The sequence below is a fragment of the Myxocyprinus asiaticus genome, chromosome 30 (assembly GCF_019703515.2).
Source record: "Myxocyprinus asiaticus isolate MX2 ecotype Aquarium Trade chromosome 30, UBuf_Myxa_2, whole genome shotgun sequence".
In the NCBI taxonomy this organism is placed as follows: Eukaryota; Metazoa; Chordata; class Actinopteri; order Cypriniformes; family Catostomidae; genus Myxocyprinus; species Myxocyprinus asiaticus.
The window spans coordinates 21,909,537-21,933,332 of record NC_059373.1 but is presented as its reverse complement, the minus strand read 5'-3'; the positions used below and the strand labels follow the sequence as shown (position 1 = coordinate 21,933,332).

The following is a 23,796-nucleotide window of genomic DNA, read 5'->3' as shown; positions in this document are numbered from 1 at the left end:
CTTAAAGATCAGGAAAAAATACCTTTAACAGAAAGGATGGACATTTAATGGACATTGTGAAGAGTTCAGCTGACCCAGAGAAAATACTTATTTACCGAGCATGGAGAGCAGGAGGTGTGTCAAAGATCTGTCTGCTCAACAGTGCTTTAACACCGAAAATCTGGGTCAGTCACGCTGTGCTAAGCATCTGCCACCCACATACATACACAAACATGAGCGTTCATTGGAATCACAAGAATGCTGCTCTCCGATTTGCAGGGTATGTGACCATTAGTTACCATTACTGCTACAAGCATATCCTGTGTACACAATTTATTCACAACATTTAAGAAAGTAAACTTATCATGACTCTGCAAACATGGTTGCACATGTGCACACAGTTGCATACACTAAAAGACAAAATGTTGGATACTCTTGACTGAATTCATCTTTCTCCTGATCTTTAAACCCTTTTGATCTAAAGGTTAAAGCTAAAATGCTTGACTGTTGTAGACAGATATAAATTATGTATTCATTCACATTTATTTACAAAACTATTATTTTAACACATTTTTATCTTCTTAAAATGGATAAGCTGGATGATATAGTAAAGGAAAAGCAGCCAACAAGTGCCTCCTTCAGGCAACAAGGGGAATCCTTCAAAACTGTTTAAAAAGCATCCCAGGTACATAATGAAATTGGTTGAGAGGAGATATATAATCTAGAGAAAGGGTGGCTACTTTTAAGAAGATAAAATGTAGTTTTGATATGTTTACAATTATGTTGTTCATTATAAAATCTAGGGCTGCAAATAACGATTATTTTGATAATCGATTAATCTAAGGATTATCTAGTCGAATATCTAAAACAATTATTCAACTATTCTGCGATTATTGCAAAGATTAATCATTAGCTTTTAACAGATTATTCAGGTTGTGACCCGATTTAAAAGGTTTATTAAACGTGCTTACTAACAATAAAGAGGACAAAATCATCTTTTGAAAATACCTCTAAATGACATTCACTGAATTAAAAGGGGAAAAAAAAAAATACTTTTTATTAAGTTTAATTCAGTAAAGAAATTCACTGCAAAAAATGATATTCTTGTTTTCCATTTAAAATTGTATAGGATACTTGTTTTACTTGTTACTTGTACAAGACAACATTTAAGATATTTAGACTTGCTTTAAGAGAATGTATCTTAAATATAAGTGTATTTTGTATACAAGTGTATTTTTTCACTTGGTTATACTTTTGCGAGTGTATTAAAGACAGAATATACTTATATTCAAGATATATTCTCTAAAAGCAAGTCTAAATACAGTATATTATATGCTGCTTCTCAGGTGAAAGCATCTTTTTTTAAAGGATTTTTAGATATTTAAAAATATTTGTATTTTTTATATTATATCCAAAATTCTCAGATACAGTTTTTTTCTTCTGCAGTATAGCTGCTAAAGTAAATGTACATTGCTTTAAAGGAGATTTATATATTTATTTTGGAAAACAAGCCAAAATAAAAACAAATCAAAAACGTATGTTTTTGCAGTGTATAATGTGGCGAAGACTACCTCTCTCACCTTTCTGTTCACTTCAATCCATAAACAAACTCTCTCTTATTAATAAAGCTGCATATTGCCAGTTTTCTTCACGATAAGAAATGCATAGTGACTCATATATTAATAAGTACAATAAGTCGCCAGCCATCACGTTATAATCTCGCGCTCGAGGGATGAGCGTCCCTGTGACAAAATGTGCCACAGCCTGGTGCAGTTTCAATCTCTCCCCCTTAGATCAGGACATTCACACAACTCAGGCACTGACCTCACAGAGAAATTTAAACCAGTTTAAAAGTTTGTAGTTATTTAAATGATCTGCTTCCGTATTATTTGAATTTTTATTAAAGCTATAATGCATTAAATATAAATGCATTTAAGATGTAACACCGGGGTGTTTCCTTTAAAGAGCTCCGGCTCCACTTATTCCACAATGACTTGTGTATTTACTTATTTGGTATTTTTGTATAATTCCCTCATACTTTGCATTCTACATCACCTGAAGCTGTGAAAGTTTGGAGTGCATTTGAACTGTGAGCTGTGTAATTCTTCTTCTCCTCAGTCAGGCGCGAACTGCAGTGCTGCTTTCACGCATCATCATTAGAGTTTAATGTGATCTATTGTTACGTTAAATGAGCTCAAACGACTATTCAACAACAAACATTTTTGTTGACAATTTTTTTATTTTCCACGTTGACAATAACGTTGACTAATCGTTTCAGCCATAATATAATCCCATATTTTGATTTGAGTTATTACATAGTTTTGATGACTTTTCTATTATTGTAAAATGTTGAAAATAGTTCTAACAGAGAATGGGTAGGTGTGTCCAAACTTATGTTTGGATGCATCATAAAATGTTGACATCTATAACCTGTGCACTGTAATGTCTGCATGCAGGGTGCATTATGGGAGAACAAGGGCTCTGTGGCATCAAACACACACACTGGTATATAATGGAAAAGCAGAAACTTGAAAATCGCAAATTTGCATCTAAAATAGCACTAATAGCTAATAAGTGTTTGCTGTTCCACCTCCGAAGATCAGAAAGTGATGTTTTAATTGTGCTTTTGATTGTATTTGATAATATTGACAAGATGCACACTAGATTTCTAGTCTGTGATCACTGGGACGCTGCCCTATAATTTGTGCGTTATTTGCCATTAGAAAAAAAGTACAGTATATGTTCTTGAGTGAGTCAGAATATGAACTCCTGCAGTAGTATGAGTGGGTCTTCAACACGAAATTAAGGCTTCAAGGATGGTTGAGTTGAGGAAAGTTTTTTACCAGGCAAAAGTGTCCTGGCTTGACACTGAAAGCACCGTGGGCTTAACTCAATAGCATCTAAAGTCAAATAGGGTCTAATGGAGCAGTTTTATGCAAAGAGGCAGCCCTAACACCACATCTCATTCCCACCAAAACTCACAGTCTCCATACATTATGTCCAAAGCCAGTTTGATTTGCTCTCTTGTTAATCTGGCTTTGATGGCCCAGCTCTGTCCGAGGGGAAATTAAAACTCATGACACAAAATATGAAAAGTTGTTTTTGTTGTTGGTCGAATATTTTCAGGTTTGTTACCTCATGAGCATCTTCCCACTTCTCCAGGTTTTCAATGTCCAACATTAAGCTAACTATCTGGAAGAATTTCTGAAAAACAGATATAAAATGGAAAAGATGAGCACATAAATATCCATTTAAATACATTTGAAATACTCTCGGCACAATATAATATTTGTCTCACACACAGTGGGGTCCAAAAGCCTGGGGCCACCTGGAAATAAATACAATTTTAGGATTTTGAAAAAGTAAAAAAATAAAATAAATACATAAACATTGACATAAATGGCCTTAGAGATAAAAAGCTGTGGAGTCCATGCCAGCATGAGTGCATGCTGTCATTAAAGTAAAAGGGAGGGATTCCAAAATACATTTCAAAATAACTATTCAAATTGTTATGCTGATTCAAATTTCTCATGAAAGTGGGGAATCTTTGGGGGGGGAAACAAATGGGGGAACGTTTGGACCCCACTGTATATCTTTACTTCATTATAAGTATAAAATAATAATAATAATAATAAAACATAATAATAATAATTTTATTATTATTATTATTATTATTATTATTATTTATTTGGACCCACTTTATATTAGGTGGCCTTAACTACTATGTACTTATTAATGTACTTATTATGTACATACATGTTGTTGCATTGCAATTACATTTAAAGTACTTGCATTTAATTACATTTGTAGTTACACTGATAACTTTACCCCTAACCCAACCCTTACCCCAAAACCTAACTCTAACCCCTAATCCTAACCCTACCCTATTGTTACTCCTAAACTTACCTGTACCTCAACCTCAGTAGCAGCAAATGTGGGAATTTTGCAGAACAACATGTATTTACACAATAAATACATAGTCTTGTATGTATTTAATGTTAGTACATAGTAGTTCAGGCCACCTAATACAAAGTGTGACCATTTACTTTTTATCAACGATCAGGTAATAAATACGTAAATGTAACTTCCAACTGTATATACACAAATTCACACATACAAATACACACCTGCACGTCGTCAGGAGCTGGGATGTAGGTTGCTCGCTTGAAGGTGTCCGTCACATTTCGGAGAATCTCCACGGAGAATAAGAGGTCACCGCTATAATAACTCTTACGGGACATTAACTCCAGGAGACTCCTCACGATCTGAGACATGCCCTCCCCTGCCAGGGTCCTCTGACCCTTCGCAAGATGTTCTCGCAACTACAGGGGAAGAGAAACCCTGGTTATACACACTGACAATCATCAATAAGTAAATTCTGATTATATCCACATAAATATATGCAGATAAACCCTGGCTGTTATAAATAAAAATAAACACACACACACACACACACACACACACACACACACACACACACATATATATATATATATATATAATTTTTTTTATTTATTTATTTATTTTTATTTTTTTTTAAAACAGGAGAGATAAACTCCAGTCAGAGGCATCATGTCCATTCAGACTGAGGGGGCACATGCCCCATTATATTTTTGAGCCAAAAATGTATTTGTACCTTTGATAATTAAATGAAATAATTATTACATGTAAAACAAAATGTCTGTGGCAGAAGTCTTTATTCACATGTCAAAATTTTGTCAGTCCAATGGAGTCACATGTTCTGCTATAGGTGGCGTCCCGTGGCTGTTCCGGAGGAGGCACTTACAGGGAAGGTCCAGTACACAAGGGAAAGCGTGGTGTTATGGTAATAAAAACTAATTATTTGCATCAACTTCAGTGCAGTTAAATTTCACCAACTATGTCTGATCTCTGTGGAACAGTCAATCAGTTTGTTTCATAGTCTAATAAAGATTATGTCTATGTTTTTGTTTGATCAGCCGCTGTTTATGTCCTTTGGTGAACAAATGCATTTGATAGGTTAGAAGCCTTAGAAGAAAATAGCGGCTTATTATCTAATTTCAATGTGAATCAGCTCCTTTCCAGACAATGTAAAAACTTTAAGGAATGAAAGGCTGTGGTTGAGGGGGGTGATCTTGGTGCCCCCTCAAAAAAAAAGTGCATGATGCCTTGGGGGGTGAGCCCTTTGATATGTCCCACCTCCAACTCAACGCAGGCTAATGTCTCAGTTATGTCCGTAACCTTGGTTCCCTAAGGGGAACGAGACGCTGCATATGATCGCTATGAGACACCGTCCGAGTGCCCTAGCCCCCTAGGGAGCTACGTCACGGGCTCCATAAAGGTGCCCACTTTTGTGTCATCGAGTCAGATTTTCTGCAAAAGGCACAAGCCTATGCAGCTGCTATAGAGTATGGCCAGCTATGCAGTGTTTCGTTCCCCTCAGGGAACCAAGGTTACATACTTAACCGAGATGTTTCCTATTGGAGAACTCGAGCTGTGTATGATCGTTACGGGAACAATTACATTCACTCCTTGTGAATAGTAGCTGCCAACTGTCTAAAGCATTTAGTGGCGCCCAAGCGAGCTAAAGTGTCTGAATAAAAGAGGAATTATGAATTTACTCCTGTTCCAACAGAGAGAACCTGGGAAGCAAGAGTCAATCCCTCGTCCAGATTATAAAATCTAACAAATGTATGTGGAGAGGACCACCCTGCCGCCATACAAATGTCCTCCAAGGACACCTCTAGCCAAAGCCCATGAGGATGCCATGCTCCTCGTAGAATAGGCTTGAATACCCGAAGGCGAAGTGTGGCAGCGGGGGCATGGTCAAGCATCTCTCCGGAGAGAGAGAAAGCGGTAATGGAGCTTACACCTGAGCTAAATTATGTCTAACACCTGTCTCTAATTTCAGTGAGCACGGGGAGAGCGGCATAAAGAGGGCCACGCAGCACTCAGACGAGAGAGAGAGCCTGGGCACTAGAGACCTCATTGTGAAGCCAAGAACTTATTATTGCAAAGCTGAGAGTTTATTCTTCGGAAGTAGTTGTTTATTTTTAGAATGAATGATTGAACACGGTGAAAGCCCTGAAAGAGTGCATTTGCTGCAGTGGGGAGAATAAAACGCTTACCTGAACCAGAAAATCTGCTTCTCGCCTCCTCCTTTAACTGAGAAGTGCTACACGAAGGTAAACCGCACGCTTCGTAAGCACTCGAAATTGCATCAATAAGACAATGAGACTGTCTTTGCTTGGACATGAAACACCTCTGTCCGAGTCCATGACAAGTCCAAGTCCACTAAAATTGGACTCGAGTCCGAGTCCAAACTCCAGTATCCCAACTCTAGATCCAACAGCTGTCTGAAAAAAGTGACATCCATGCCGCCATTGAAAAATCGAGTAGTGACAGCAGTGCACGTCTCTTCTCTCGCCAGAACGCCTGCGTGATCCATGAAACGGGCAAAAGAAAATCAAGTTAAAATACCTTGTATCTCCTGATAGAATCCCGAAGAATAATGGCACCGACGAAGCACTCCGCGTGTTGGTTCGCCATCACTCAGTTGGGGGAATATTCTCTTGTTCCAGCCCCTTCGTTCTGCGGCGGGATCACCGGTCCATGCATGTCCCCCCCGCCACAAGCAGTTAACTTCGAATGGGGAGGGGAGAGAGACAGAGGTCGAGGCCGCTCCTCCATTGCCTTATTCATGTGCATTCTCCCAGAATGACACAGAAAAAGACAATAGGGACAAAGGGGCACATTTTGTTTCCTTACCTTCCAACAACAAATTCTCTCATACAGAGTTTTTTTTAATGGTGACGGCTCACGACACATCTGGTCTTTCGCATGTGTTGTTCGTTCAGAAAATGGCTGCTGAGCTATGCCTCAGAGCATATCCGACGAGACACAAGCCTTCGCTCAGGGGGAGGCCATCAAACACGAGGAGGATTCTGGTATACATTCACACACCTATATTCTCAGACACAAAGCTGAAATCCCAAATCTGTGGTGAGAAATTGCAAGCCTTGATGAAGCACCGTTGTCCTCCGCGGTCCCTTGGAAAAACACACTGAAATTGCTTTGAAATTTACGCTGTGTCAACGACGTCCTTATGTGTTTGCCACTCTAAAGGGAGAAAAATAATCCTCGCTTCGATTTGAGTTTTTGTTACAATTTGTGCACTGAAGAACAGACAATCTGACTCGATGCCGCAAAAGCAAGTGCCTTTATGGAGCCCATGACGTAACTCCCTAGGGGACATCACTTAAGTGCCATCAGCCAATAAATTGCCGTGATTGTATAAGGGCTTCAAAACACATAACACTCATATGGTGCCATAGCAATCATACGCAGCTCGAGTTCTCCTAAAGGGTACTAAGGTTATACCACATCATACGCATTAAAAAACTTTGATTTTACTCAAAAGAAACTTATAAAAATAAACAAATAAAATAATAATAATAATAATAATAATAATAATAATAATAATAATAAAATAACATAAATAGACTAATACATAAACTCAAATTTAAAGGTAAGCCAAACATGAAGTGCAGAAGTACACAAAGGCTTTAAGGCTGAAACCACATTGATCCGGGTCTATAGCAAAGCGAAAACAGTTTGAAGATATCGACAAGCCTCTTAATCTACTTCCAATCTACAGTCAAGGAAGCTGTGAACATAACAAAGTGAAAAAAAAAACTTCTCCCTTAGTGAATTAAATAGCAGAGACCTTGTTTACGGGCGGACCTCCACAGACGAATTGTTGACTGTCTAATGACAGCATTGCGGGAGCAGGAGGTGGCAGACAATGGCAATCAAAGCTAATTAAGAATTGTCTGACTATAATGAAGGGTTAGAGGACAGGTTAATGGTGCAATCTACTCCTCGGAAGCCTTGCAGAATTAAAACCCACTCTGCATTGTGAACTCAAAGTCAAAGGTGATGGCTGAGCAATTAGAAAGAGCGCATAAAGGCTGGTTCAGTTGAATCATTATCAAAACGCACAGGTCGGAAAATGGCCAACAGACACTGCATAATCAATATGGAAGCTGTGCGACTGATGATTTGTTTATTTTCATGCTCGAAAGAACCCACAAATTCAAAATTGGATTTGTGTGGCTTATAATGTTTATACTATAGATGTGAAGCCATTTTTATGTTAGTCTACTCCTGAAATAAGACTTTCAGCATATATATGCATTTAATATGTATAGACTTTCACTTCTAGGAAAATGGACCAAAAATATCAATGACTCATCTGGCACTCCAGAGATTTTTGTCCAATAAAATGCTCTCTAGAATGAGAATGTCCCTCCCCCTAATGCCATCTGCACCTAACCTGCAAGCAGAAAAGCATGGTTCATAGACATAAACTAGAGGTTAAAAAGGGCCCTTTGATATTTTCCAACCCCAACTTTCAATTGGAGATACGTCAACACTGGAAAGCAAAGTGCTCATCAAGCCATTTCATGGGGTCTTAAATAAAAAGTTACTTACAGATAAATGTAAATATCTATATTCAAGTGAGACACATCGGGCGAAGCTCGGAGGACCCCAGTAAGCAACTCCATTAATGCCCAGCATACAATGACGACTAGCAGATCCTTCAAAGAGAAAGGAAAGAGAAGAGATCATTATCACTGTTGGTTACGAGCAATAACATCATGTCAATGTTTGACAGGCACCTACTCTGTGATGTTTAAAACACTTTATATAAAAGACCTCACTGATATTTGGCATACGATAATGTCTAAGACAATGTCTGTTTCAAATATGCAATTTTACACTTCTGTAAACTCTCAGTTTTGCTTAACGTTACTGCCACTTGCATCAATCAGATCATGGGCAATAAGACTTGAACGTTGCCTCACCTCAGTACCCTTGCTGAGATAAAAACATGCCTGAAAATGCACAGGTGGGAAACGCAAAATCAACCGAATTGGCTCTCTGTAGGAATTTGTTTTTCTTATGGGCTCAACCTGTGTATGAGTGTATCTTGGAGTGGTAAGTGGAGATGATATAGATTACAGCTCGCTTTGACCTTATTCAACACTCTGATCTGCACTCCCACTTCAAAGACATCATTTATTAGGTATTTCTGTTTTTATTAGGTAAAAAATCACTGAGTGCCTTGAGTGTCTTTCTTTACTTGTATGTGAGAATTATTGCACAGTACACTCAGAGGACATAAATAACCCACAAACTCATCTACTGGGCTGGGAAGGTTTAGAAACTCTGAGCCAACCTGATGAGGAATGGGCAACACAGAGAAAAATTCTCTAAGAATTAATCAAGCCCACTGATAGTGTTGTTTGGTTGCATGCATGCACTCTCTGCATTATTTTGGCTGTAATCATCCTTATTAAGTTCATTCTCATACATCACTAATTCACCCCAGCGGACTTAAAACTGAATGCAGATTAATTGCGTGCAAACCAACTTATTTTGAGTGGAATCACAAGCCTGATGTTAGTTTTAGAGAATGAGTGATTGCATCTCTGATGGATTTTATAATGTGGTTTAACTGATCATAAAATATTGTAATAAAGCCGTATTTCATAGTGAAAAAAGAAACAATGTAATACAGATTGTATTAGAAATGACGTCTTTGGCTGTAGTCAAAACCATAATAGATTGTACTTTGAGAATTTGAACGTGATGTAGGATAAGCAGTATATTTTGAGGCCAAGCAAGCTCAGGCCATTAACTTTTCTTGGGCAGTCTTAATTTACTACTAATTTGTCATTTAGCTGAAACTTTTATCCACAGCAACATCAAAACTCATTTTAAAGGGACAGTGCCATTGGGGCATTGTGGGATTAATTGCTTTAAACCAGGGCATAATGGTTGTAGATCAAGGATTAACCCTTACAGGGTTTCAACCTACAAACAGTTGGTTGCCAAACCACTAGGTTACACCACTATTTACTATTTATTTACAATAAGTGCTTTAATGGAATGTTGCAGGCTAAATACTGTAAAAAAAAAATATGCGACATGCTGTCATTTCCCATTGAAAATGGGAAAATAACTTTAAAAAATTTGTAGACAGAAATGCAATTACAATCATTGTTGACTTGTTGTACTTTGTTCACTGCATTACCAACAGGTACATTCGCACATTAAATTATTGTTGTAAAAATGTATGTAACGTTGATGACTCCGGATTATTCTAAACGAGGCAGTGATTGCTTGCAGCATAATACCAGCCCAAATCATCTACACAAAAGGGCTTTAAGCATTACATGTTAATATGCAAACGTGGAGAGAAAAATGCCACCCATGCAGAAGTAAAAATGTGCAATGGTAATGGTGCAATGATTTACCAGTGGCATTTGATGGACACTTGTTGTACACAGTCTCTCCAGCTGAGGCTCTCTTCCACGTCATGGATACTTGGTATTCATCTTTACACATTTCATGAGGTGCTGCACACAGTATGCATCCAAAAATAAAAATAAAACAACAACAACAACAACAATAATAATAATAATAATAATAATAATAATAATAAACAGGTGTAAGTGTCACCATTTGTAATACACCATGACATTGAGTTTTGTGGCTTTAAGTCCATGTTGATTCAATCTGAATCCACATATTTTCTAGTGTACTGCTAAAAGTTAACAGAATAAAACAATCGCAATATTTTAAATTTAGTCTTTCTCTTCAGGGAAAACACACCAACACTTTAGAAACTTTAGATATCTGTCCAATCAAATGCTTCTGAGAATGAGAAGGCTAGCAATGAACTAGCAAGTAGCAAACCATGGTTTATGGCTGTGATGAAATTAAGGCCTATTGACCATAAAAATAAATAAATAAATAAAAAAAAATAAATAAAAAAAAACATCCATCCAAACTTCCAATTTCAAGAAGAAATACATCAAAACAAGAAAGAAAATGTCACTCATCAAGCAATTTCATGGTGTCTTTAAAGCTGAATAGTGTAATTTCCAAAACATTAAAGTATACCATTGGCAGAACAAACAGATATTCCCACTCCAAAATCGTGCTAATGTTGCTGTGTCGGGTTGATTTGGACGCTCAAACAAACGTTTTATTATTGCCACTGAGGTATCATTTTTAGACTTTCAGGGATAGCAACCCACAAATGGTTAACTTTACAGTTGTCTCTGCATAATAAGCTGGTATAGGAGAAAAAATTTCACATTAACACTGGAAAAAATACACACATCAGCTTTAAGATTAACAAGCTGTCGAAGACTAGGTGGTATGTTCAATACTTTAAATATGAAGTCTATTCCGGTTGTTTCCAATCCCACACAAGCAAACTCTTGTGAAGATCAATGACTGCAACAACACACGTCTCTCTCCATCTCTCATTCAAAAGCTCCTTTAGAACAGTGAACAACCCAGGGGTGAGATCCAGAGGAGCCAGATAGAAAAGGAGAACCCTCCATTTTTCATCTAAACATAATACGACCTTACAAAGTTATTGGGATTTTATTAATTTTTTTGTCCTCAAGAACGTGGCGCTATCAAAGCCTTGTGAAAGAGCGTTAAATAAAGACAGTGATAGTGAGATAGAAGAAGGCCTACAGGAAGAAAGAAATGAGAAGAGGCTCAATGGCATAGATAAAGACTGAATGAAGCAGAGAGTGAGAAAGAAAAGGAGACAAAGGCCTTGTTTAAACCTGGTTTTAACGTACGTCTTGGGTGATCTGATCAAAAGTGGTAATGGGAAACGTACTGCTGTTAAGATATTATTTTTGCAATGCAATGTTTATATTATGCATCTTGGTCAGGGTAGATGCCATATTTAATTGCGAATGACAACGATGCTTTGAGGGATAGATATACAGTATGTATATAATGGGTGTTGGTGTACCTTGGTGTTTGCTGAGCCAACAAAACTTTGAAAATATGTGTTTCCAAACAATTCCTGATATTAAAAAAAAAAAATCTGGAAAATATATGTTATGAATTGGTAGTTATATATTTCTCATTATTGATTACATTGTTTATTGTGTCTATAGAGTGTTCTGTTTACACACTGTTGCTTCCAAATTCAAATTTATATCTTTCGGCAAACTGACGTTTCAAGCAGAATGTTCATTGTTATTTTGGTTGAGTATCTGAATGAACTGTATTTCTGTTTCACATGATATGTGCCGATGCATATTTATGTCAGCCAATCCAGGGAAGATTTATGAAGTCATGTGCATAAATATGGGCTTTTACATTTTATTTATTTATTTTTAACAGACAGTTTTCTTATAAAGCAGCATGTAACAGCAGCATGCAAAGTTTTTTTAGTTTTTTTTTTTTTTTCACCCAATTTGGAATGCCCAATTCCCAATGTGCTTTTAAGTCCTTGTGGTCACGTAGTGATTCACCTCAATCTGGGTGGTGGAGGATGCATCTTATCACATGGCTTGTTGCCATGGAGGCTTCACACCATCCACTGCGGCATCCACGCTCAACTTACCATGCACCCCACCAAGAACGAACCACATTATATTGACCATGAGGAGGTTACCCCATGTGACTCTACCCTCCCTAGCAACCGGGCCGATTTTGTTGCTGGAGTCACTCAGCACACCATGGGATTTGAACAAGTGAGCTCCAGGTGTGGTAGCCAGCGTCTTTACCACTGAGCTACCCAGGCCCCCTGCAGCATGCAAAGTTTAGTAGATGTAGGTGGTCAGTAGGTGGTCCTTTTATATCATCTGGGATGCATCAGGATGGATTAGTGTTAAAGGGGTGATGACATGCCTTTTTTTATTATTTTAAAATGTTCCTTGAGGTTCACTTGTAATATAAGTAACATTTTTTTTGCACGTTTTTTTGTCGTATATTTGTAAAACATGATCACTTTCCACCCTCATTCTGACCCTCTGTCAGAAACACTCAGTTTTGGTGCTGCTTCTCCTTGAATACTTGAGAGTAAAAGCCGACTGTTATGATTGGCTCTCTCCTTGCCATCTCACTGCTCACTGCTACTGGGCAGGGCTACGGAAGTATTAAGGTAGTCGTTGATGTTTTGTAGTGGAGGCATTCAGATGCAAATGTTTCCCACTGTGACATCACAGTGTGGAGGAAGAAGAGAATGAGTTGTTTTGGTAGCTTGGTTTCAACAAATGCTCTTTTTGCAGTTTTGATTTCTGAATCATACAGTATGTTTTTGTAGTAAATTGACCTCATTTATGTCAAAATATCAAGCAAAATTGATTATGTCATGACCCCTTTAACACGAACATTCAATGTGGTCACCTGCATTTCTGACCTCAGAATGTGGTATAAACTGTTGGATCACAAAACATCTCTGTTCAATACAGGAAAGCAGAATACAAAAATAAAAAATAAAATAAAAACTCAGTTCAGCACTTGCATTGGAAACACACCTGGGCACTTCTTTTCATTGCAGGCGCGTACTTCCTCTCCAGAGCCATCGCAGGGGTATCCCTGGATTCCAGTTCCCTCACACATACGGAAGCGCTGCTGCCAACCAGAGTCACAAGTCTTGGAGCAAAGGCTCCAGTGATTCCATGCACCCCAGTTCCCTCCACCTGCATAGAGAAGGAGGGAAAGAGAGAGGAGGAAGACAGGAATGAGAGATAATAGGGAAATTCTGAGTTGACAAAGCAGCTTTTGGACTTCTCATGCCCAACCACTGAGACCAAATGCATCATTGGCCACTAACACTGCAAAATGTGGGGCTGACAAACTGATTAAAATGTGGGAATTAATCCCCAAAATTAATATTTTGTGTGTACAGAATACAGTAGTCACTATGTATGTTGTGATTTGCTAGCACATCACACGTGTTTTTTATGATGTCATTAACAACTAGTCATTTATTCTGTTCTTTACACAAAACAGATATAGTTTAAATGTGGTTGTTACCACCTGAATTTTTTTAGACAGATTTTTTTTTCATGTTATTTTTTTATAATGTGGTTGCCAGTCATTTAAATAACCAAACTCTGTGCAGTAAATTCATTAACAATTAATTGTGTCTATTAAAAATGCCATTGACTTGCATGCTGTCTTAGTATTTGATTCACAAAAGGAATTATGAAAATCAAGGTGTAAAAACAACCACAAAATTTGTGCAAAACACAATTTGCACACTGCAGTTCCTGAACTTTTCAAACTGTAGGGCATCGCTCCACCACTGTGATTCAGGCACCTGAATCAACTTGTTAAAATGCAGAAAGTGCACTTAACTGCACTGAGCATCTTAATAAATGCTCTTCTTCATCATATGGTGAGATACTCCTGCCATAAATGTAAACAAACATCTCTTTTAAACAAAATTTTAGTAGTGACATTTTAAGCACGAGGAGAGGAGTTACAACCTATTTAGGTGCAATGTGTATGTGAACATAATGCACCTGCATGAAGCTAATATACTCTTAATTATTATCAGAGGTCCTAAATGCCATATGCTGACACAGCAGTGAATAAGTGGAACAAGATGAGCAGTGCACACTGGTAAGACTCCATGGTGTTGTACCATAGACAATTTAGAAAATTCACAGCAATTAATTAGACCATGACAGCAAACAAATTACTGCTGTGCACATAAACAACCTGTCAATTTAAGATCGTAAGCTCACCAGTGTGTGTGTGTGTGTGTGTGTGTGTGTGTGTGTGTGTGTGTGTGGAGTGAGACTTACCCCCACAAGATAGGTTAGCGCACTCACGAGTTTCCGCATGTGGCCCATTACATTCCGCCCAGCCGTGTACCGACACACTGCAACGCCGCTGCCTCTGCTGAGTGCCGGAACCGCAAGAAACGGAGCACTGAGACCAGGATGCCCAGTCCAACCATTGCCCCTCCACTGCAAACACAGCCAGCAGTGAGAAAAAGAGAAAAAGAGAGAGATAGTTGCAGTGGTGAGAACAGAATTATACAGCATAGTAACGGAGGTTGGACAGGAAAAAGAAGGGGACAGAAGGGACAGACATAGACAGGGAACAGGCAGTCACAGAGACAGGTGTAGATACACAGAGAGAAACGGGTACAGTGGTGATCTGTGTTTATCTGAGTTTGCGAATTTGGAACTTACTTATCCTCACTTACCCTTTTCCAAACCTGAGAGATCAATATCAAAGGGCTGAGAAAAAATGGTACTAGTAGGCATGCAATGACAAATAGATTTTGACAGATACAGATTTTATTTATTTATTGATGTATTGATTGATTTTGAACTATAACCAATATGACTGCATATATTATTAAACTATACTGTTTAAATAATAAAATTAAAATAAATAAATATATAAATAAATAAAAATAACCCTCACTAACAAAACTAAACCTGTTTTTTTTATTTTATTTTTTTTTATTGTTTGTCATGTTAAATCAGGCAACAAAACCTAATATACAGTAGAAAAGAAGGAAAATGAAGAGCCAAAAAAAATTAAAAAAACAAATAAAAGAGTGAATGGTTTGAATTGGAGGAAATACTGTAAGCCCAAAAATAAGCATAACCAGACAGATGCAGATAATTAATACTACTATCCTACAAACAATAATAATAATAATAATAATAATAATGACGATGATGATGATGATGATGTACAATACATATATGGTCAATGATATATCAAGCATCATGTCTTTAGATCATATTTATATTAAGATCACATCCATCATAATATATCGTCATTTTATGCACCTGTTCTAGATGTTGTAGGCCCACTATTTGAGTTTACTTGTTTAAATCTATGTCTTTTAAGGTCACCTCTTTGACTTGTAACACTAAATTACAAAGTGTGCTTAAAAAAAAAAAAAAAAAAACACACCTGACTAAAGTAACACTATGTCAAAATTGTGCAGCTGAACCATTTCAAAGAAGACCTGTGTGATGAAAAGATTATTTTTTTTTCATTAATTAAACAGAGAATGACAACTCATACAAATCTAAAAGCACAAGAAGTCAAATAGAGGCTTGATAAATTTAGCAATGAAATTTATGAGAAACTTGACTTTAATAACAATTATTTTTGTTTGATTGATGTTCATTTTTAATGATGCTTTATTTTTTACAGGAATTAGGTCTGAGTGAAAAATTAATCCAAGTAATAATTTGCAAAAATAAATTAATAAATAAAATAAAATAAATATATACAGCATTACTGATTAATAGCCATCATTTTTCAGGACATAAAAGAGCAAAACCACAAAATGCATTTAACTTTAATGTATACACATAACATCAACAGTGTATGCCAGTATATGTCCTGCAATCCATTAAAGGGATAGTTCACCCAAAACTGAAAATTCTATCATCATTTACTCATGGTCATTCAAGTCTCTGTGACTTGCTTTTCTTCCATGGAACACAGAAAAGGGATGCTAGGCAGAATGTTAGCCTCAGTCAACATTCTCTTTTATACTATGGAAGAAAAATGCTATAATGGGATTCATGACTGAGAATAACATTTTGCCAAACATCTTATTTTGTGTTCCGCAGAAGAAAGAAAGCCATATAGGTTTGGAACAGCATGAGGCTGAGTAAATGATTTCAGAATTTTCATTTTGGGGTGAACTATCCCTTTAACACAGATCTAAATGAGATCTTTTGCATATTTGATGACCTGCATTTGAAACAAGGGATCAATAGTCAGCGACTGATTCTTGCTTGATTAAGAGTTCCATGTTTTCTGGTGAAGTTCTTTGTGAATAAATAATACTGTACATAGGGCTTGTCACATGGTCCTTTTATAAGCTCATGCTGCCATTACAAAACGTATGCATCATTTTGCAAAAGCAAAGCCTTTAAATTTTGAATTTCTGCTGTATATTATGGGGGAAAAAAGCCATGAGACTTTTAACATTGCAAAGCATTAGATGGCCTCAATGCCTCGGTCGACACATATTCAGTATGTTCTAAAGAAAGAATTATGCTTTAACATCATCCATCAAATGGTGTCATTATTCATATGGCTTTATGTTTATATAATGAATGCTTTCAAGCATGCACCATCTATTTCACAGTAGGGGAGATGTTACGTCTTTTGACTTTCTGTGATAATACCAGGATCTGCACATACAGTATTAACCTCTGATATTACTTTTATCTTATTTAAATTGTGGATGGGTGGTGTTGATGCATATTTCATTCAAGTGTATCTGAATATGATTGATGGTATGGACTGAAATCAAATTATCTCTCAGTCTAATGAAATCCAATGAAGACGGAGCACATGATGAACGATAACGCCCGTGTCACCTTTGCTCTCTCAAAGCAGACGTTTGTCAAACTGTGAAAAATGTCCCTATGAGCTTCAAAAATGTATTCCATGTAGGACCAAGATGTTGATTTAGTAATATAGTACAGACTGGTGGTATTGAAGGAATACCCCAGCAAAAAATAAAAAATAAATACATTATTGCATTATTTACTCACCCTCGTCCAATTACAATGAATGGGGTCTTCTGGAGCCATACAATATTTTTGTGTGAGAAACTAAATGACAGCACAGACAGTTTCAACCAATCGCACATTTCTTAGAGTTAGTGTAGATGTCACCAACATATATTTCAGTCTGTTTCTCACACAAATCTATTGAATGGCTTTAGAAGACTTGGATTATAGCGAACTAGTCATTTGGGTGACTGTACTTGTATGGTGCTTTTACATCCTTTTTGATGTTTGAGAGCTCCAGTCCGAAATTATTGTGATGTCATGAAAAACAAGTTCATTCTTTGAAAAGTGTTCCACAGAAGAAAGAAGATGAAGATTTGCAAGACATGAGGATGATTAAATGATGACATTTATTTATTTATTTATTTATTCCTATCTCTGTTGTTAGTTCACATATCTAAACACAACCAGACGCAGCTGCTTGTCTCTGTCTGGGATCTTGGAGGATCTGTGTATCAAAGCAAGAGCATGATCAAAAAAAATAATATTCTTAATCCTCACAAACTCAATAAACATGGAGAAATGAGGCCTGTCTGTCTATGCCTCCATGAGAGCATTGGACTCATCATCACAAAAAAAACAAAAAAAACAATGAGGAGAAATATTCCCACATGTTGTGGTTGTCAGGAGAGATGGCAGCTGCAGCTGCAGCTGAAACACAAACACAGCTTAGCATTTATGGGATTTCACTTTACCTTCACAAAAACACGAAAAAGGGAGAGAGAAATTAACAGCACAATTAAGGTAAGAACGCTGACATCTGCAACAGCAAGGTAAATGGACACATCTTTCAGTGTCCCTCGTTTGCAATACAGACACAAAATGCTAAACGAAAACAAGCACAAGAGATAACTTTTTTATTTTTTATTTCAAAGACAATAGTTGTGTCCCAAATGGCGTACTTCAGCACTATCCAATGCAATTTTTTAGGTTGAGTAGTGTGAGAAATGAGATGTAGAGCAATATGAGTACCCAAAAGTACTTTTAAAAACCAAAAACAATAAAAAATTAAATAAAAACCTGTGTAGAATGTTGGACACTTGATGCATTCAGTGCTCGCAGTTTACCACGTAGCAGAAGAGGTGGGATTACTTGGATGCGTGCTGGCTTGACAGACCAATTGTAATTAATGGCGGATGTGGCAACTAGTGAAACTTAAATTAAACTTATTTTCTATAATAGTACATATTATATGCATATTATTATATTTTTAAACTGTTCATTACACATGCCTGATATTTTTGTTGACAAAAAAGTAAAAGCATAAATAACAGCTATTTTATCTTTTTTTAATTATTATTTATTTATTTATTTATTTTTATTATTTATCAATTGCATCTATACTTCCTGTTTCACACAAAAACAGGAAGTCATCTATTCTTCAAGGCTCATGCTATATAATCATCCCTCTTTTCAATAAAGAGCTGCTCTTTACTTAAAAATAAATAAATAAATAAATAAAAAAATTCTCCCTTCTCTAACTTTTTAGAGCTCTCTTTCTTTTGCCTTTTATGGCAAGCTGGCACAAAATAAGTCTTAAAACTAACTCATTTTCAAGTCAATAGAGTGCAGTCTGAAAAACATCTGAGGCAAAACCTTCCTAAAAGAAAAAGATTAAGAAACATCCTTTATTCTTTAATGAAACACAATTTTAATTAGGACAAGCAGCATATACATTAAAAAAACAAATAAAAAAACACCATCCCCTTTCAGGCTCTCACCACACAAGCAAACATTAATTAATAGGAGTAACTTATAATAACGTCTGTTGACTGCACTAGAAGACAAACTGAAACACTTTGCTTACACTTTGATTAAAAAGATGCAAACGATCACTGTAATCATACACTCAAATAGCAATGAAGTAATGTAGGAGTAAACATGCTGATGTTTACAAAACATCCACAGAGATTTGCACAACCAATCATCCTTTACTGCAGACCAGGAGAAGGTATTTTATATTGACTCGTCTTATCCCATGTTAACTGATATCATGAGATTACATGTCAGCAGGAGTCTTAAGTGACATCCATGAGGAGATTTTGAATATGAAGAGGGTGAGATGGGTTTATGCATGGGTGAGTCCCGGTAGGTGAGGACAGGTGGAAGATCTGCTCCACGACAGGCTGTAATCACTGTCAGTCAAAGCTCACCTGGCCAAACTGGCCCAGCTGTTCATTTGTGCCTCCTAAAATAAAAGACAATCACAGTGATTGGCTGCCACCCTTAACCCTTCATATGTCAAACTGGTTTTCAGCTCCATGTAGGAATGAGTGATCTAACTGAAACCAAATTGAAATGTAAGAGACAAATGATTTATTGCTCATCTCAGTGAGGTAATAACTAATCTCGGAGATTGATCCTGCACTCTAATGCTAGAGTTGCATTGTCGTTGAACAAATCGCAGCAGGTGTGGGTAACTGTAATTGAACCTTCGCTAAGCCACGTCTTAAAAGTGCTTCTGACCAATCATGTCTTAGCAACTGTTGCCCTGATGCCATTACTCTGACATGCGTTTGCTATTTTCCAATGACAGCCTATGGAAGTCATGTGTGTTTGAGTATTTTAAAGCAGGATTTTGTCAAAATAATCAAAAAAATAAATAATTTAAAACACGTTGTTGCCGGGTCATTTGTAATAGTGACACGAGTTACCCAGAGAGGATACACACAGTGTTTTACTTTCGTTTTTTAATAATCTTTAAATAAATCTGGATGAGAGCATATTATGGATTAAACTGTTTTAACCCTCATTCTCAAATGAACATGTAACATCTGCAATGACACCTACATTTGCTCTAAGGTAAATTAAAGCTAATAACTGAATTTTAATTCATTCATGTTTTGATTCAAGTTACAGTAAAATTGATAGTAAATAATCAGTTCACAGCATCAAAGTGAGTGTGTTATGAGATGTTATAAACAGCTCTGTTCATTAACGCTAATTTTATTAGATGTGTAATCGCTAGTAAATGAAGTTTTTCTCATTTCAAGTGACTAATAATTGTTTGCCTTGATTCTGATTCACAGACTCCACAGTTTTTAATCAAATTACTGTGTAATTTAACCATTTATTTTACAAAAAACTTCAGATAAATATGCATAACAATTTAACTCTTCATACCAGCCCATGTAAAAATATTATCCATTCCGTTTATGAGAATATTTTGCCAAAACCTGCGTCATTCACGACAATCTCCCATTCATTCCTATGGGGAGTTCTGCAGAGCTTGCAGAGCGAGCAACCATAAGCAAGGTGGGCGGAGCTTAGCGAAGGGTCAATTGCTTCATCTGCAGTCCTGATCAGCTTAAAGAGACAGTTCATCAATAAAAGAAATTTCTGGCATTAATGTCATTCCAAACCTGTATAACATTCTTTCTTCCATGGAAAATAGAAGGTGAATTTCAGGAGAATACCCTGGCCACTCTTTTCGTAAAATGTAAACAAATAATAAAAAAATTAAAAATACAAAATAATACAAAATAATCGTATGGTTACGGCAAGCTATATGGTAGCAACTGTGTGAGGAACAGGACAAGTAAGTCAGTTTACAGTAAGTCATTAATCAAAAATCTTCCCTTCCAGTGAGCTGTTAATCTCTGCGACTAGGTCATTGAGACATTGAGTGAATTTTCTACTGAAGAACTGATCAATCTGATGGTAAACAAATGGTTCAGACTTGTTTTGTAAAAAGGATCAATCAATTAATTCAAAAGATCTGACTCAAAAGAATGATCTAATGAGTAAAGAGTAATCGTTCACAAATCAGACATCACTATTTCTCTCATGATGGAGAAATAGTGATTTCTCTATGGCGGATACCAAGAAACTCGGTTACTTAAATTTGGATCTGTTCCTCAAACATTTGCTATGACATCGCTTCAAAACATATACAGTTGAAGTCAGAACACTTAGGCTGAAGTCATTCAAATTCATTTTTTAACCACTCCACAGATTTCATATCAGCAAACTATAATTTTGGCAAGTCGTTTAGGACATCTACTTTGTGCATGACACAAGCCATTTTTCCAACAATTGTTTACAGACAGATTGTTTCACTTTTAATTGACTATATCACAATTCCAGTGGGTCAGAAGTTTACAAGTTAACTGTGCCAATAAGCAACTTGGAAAATTCCAGAAAATGATGTCAAGCCTTTAGGCAATTATAGGCTAATTGACTAATTGGAGTCTATTGGAGGTGTACCTGTGGATGTATTTTAAGGCCTACCTTCAAACTCAGTGCCTCTTTGCTTGACATCATGGGAAAATAAAAAGAAATCAGCCAAGACCCACAAAAGAAATTGTGGACCTTCACAAGTCTGGATCATCCTTAGGAGCAATTTCTAAACACCTGAAGTTACCATGTTCATCTGTACAAATAATAGTACGCAAGTATAAACACCATGGGACCACACAGCCATCATACCGCTCAGGAAGGAGACGCATTCTGTCTCCTAGAGATGAACAAAGTTTGGTGTGAAAAGTGCAAATCAATCCCAGAATCACAGTAAAGGACCCTGTGAAGATGCTGGAGGAAACATGTAGACAAGTGTCTATATCCACAGTAAAACAAGTCCTATATCGACATAACCTGAAAGGCTGTTCAGCAAGGAAGAAGCCACTGCTCAAAAACCACCATCAAAAAATCCAGACAACAATTCGCAAGTGCACGTGGGGACAAAGATCTTACTTTTTGGAGAAATGTCCTCTGATCTGATGAAACAAAAATGTAACTGTTTGGAGATAATGACCATCATTATGTTTGGAGGAAAAAGGGTGAGGCTTGCAAGCTGAAGATCACCACCACAACCGTGAAGCATGGGGGTGGCAGCATCATGTTGTGGGGGTGCTTTGCTGCAGGAGGGACTGGTGCACTTCACAAAATAGATGGCATCATGTGGAAGGAAAATTATGTGGATATATTGAAGCAACATCTCAAGTCATCAGCCAAGAAGTTAAAGCTCTGTCACAAATGGGTCTTCCAAATGGACAATATCCCCAAGCATACCTCCAAAGTTGTGGCAAAATGGCTTAAGAACAACAAAGGCAAGGTATTGGAGTGGCAATCACAAAGCCCTGACCTCAATCCGATAGAAAATTAGTGGGCAGAACTGAAGAAGCGTGTGCGAGCAAGGAGGCCTACAAACCTGACTCAGTTACACCAGTTCTGTCTGGAGGAATGGGCCAACATTCTAGCAACTTATTGTGAGAAGTTACAATTTGACCCAAGTTAAACAATTTAAAGTCAGTGCTACCAAATACTAACAAAGTGTATGTAAACTTCTGACCCACTGGGAATGTGATGAAAGAAATAATAGCTGAAATAAATCATCCACTCTACTATATTTCACATTCTTAAAATTCAAAAAAACAAAAAACAAAAAAAACAAAGTAGTGATCCTAACTGACCTAAGACAGGGAATGCTTTCTACGATTAAATGTCTATGAGTTCTATGAGTTTAAATGTATTTGCCTTAGGTGTATGTAAACTTCTGACTTCAACTGTATAGCACACATAGACTACTTTAATGATAGTTTTGACATGTTTGTTTGACAGATTCATTCCTCAATTCAATTTAAATATATGGAAAAGAGTTTCTTCAAAAACTCACCTTTTGTGTTCCACAGAAGAATGTAAGTCACAAGGGTGAAATGTAAAGGATGAGATCATTTTCATTTTAGGTGAACTATTTCTTCAAATAACATGAGTCAGGGCTGAACACCACTTTCCCCTGTCTGAATAGCATTCAACTAAAAAATTCAAGAGACTGGCATAATAAGAGAAATCCAGAGAAAACCACAATGCATGGCTGCAGAAAGAGAAAGCAGAAAACAAAGAGCTCAAGTGGCTTTCAGACTGAGACAGAAAAGGAGGAGGGAAATACTGACATGAGGTGGACTGGAGTGAAACTAGAGGCGATAAAGACGGCACACAGAAAAGGAAAAGGAAAGGTCAGAGACAAGAGGACATGTGAATAGAGAGAAAAGACAGGAGGAAATACTGAACATGGAAAGAAGGGTAAAATTAAGGAAGTCATTCAGAAAAAGGCATAATGGCAGAAAATTCAAGCAGTAATATGCAGGTCTGAGGTACAGAAGAGAAAGAAAGAGTATATTGACTAGAGATAAACCGATAATTATTATTATTATTATTATTATTTTACTGATATTCACACTTTTCTACTTAATTGGTTATTGGTTCTTTAATATCTGGTGTATTGATAAATGAAACAATTTGATGGGTTTCTAAAAAAACTAAGTTAACCTAAGTTAAATGTAACTTGCTTAGGTGAAGTTACTTGCTTTTCTAGTGTATTGTTTACAGAAATTACTTTTTATGTACAGTAGCACATAGCATTTCAAAGATGAAAATACATTTGAGACCACTTACTGTAGATTACTGTAGAACAATATCGGTCGATCTCTAGTCCTGAGAG

At 36.8% G+C, this 23,796-nt stretch overlaps 1 protein-coding gene across 1 annotated transcript in view; it reads right to left on the bottom strand.

The window, feature by feature from the left end:
• The window catches only part of adgrb2 (adhesion G protein-coupled receptor B2), a 445,556-nt gene that overhangs the window by 169,307 nt on the left and 252,453 nt on the right, over nt 1–23,796 (bottom strand). The window contains exons 6-11 of the mRNA XM_051664567.1: nt 14,601–14,765; nt 13,323–13,487; nt 10,281–10,382; nt 8,452–8,558; nt 4,107–4,301; nt 3,115–3,183 (exon numbers count right to left, since the gene is read on the bottom strand). Of these exons, the coding sequence (XP_051520527.1) occupies nt 3,115–3,183; nt 4,107–4,301; nt 8,452–8,558; nt 10,281–10,382; nt 13,323–13,487; nt 14,601–14,765 (803 nt within the window). The remainder of the gene's footprint in view (nt 1–3,114; nt 3,184–4,106; nt 4,302–8,451; nt 8,559–10,280; nt 10,383–13,322; nt 13,488–14,600; nt 14,766–23,796) is intronic.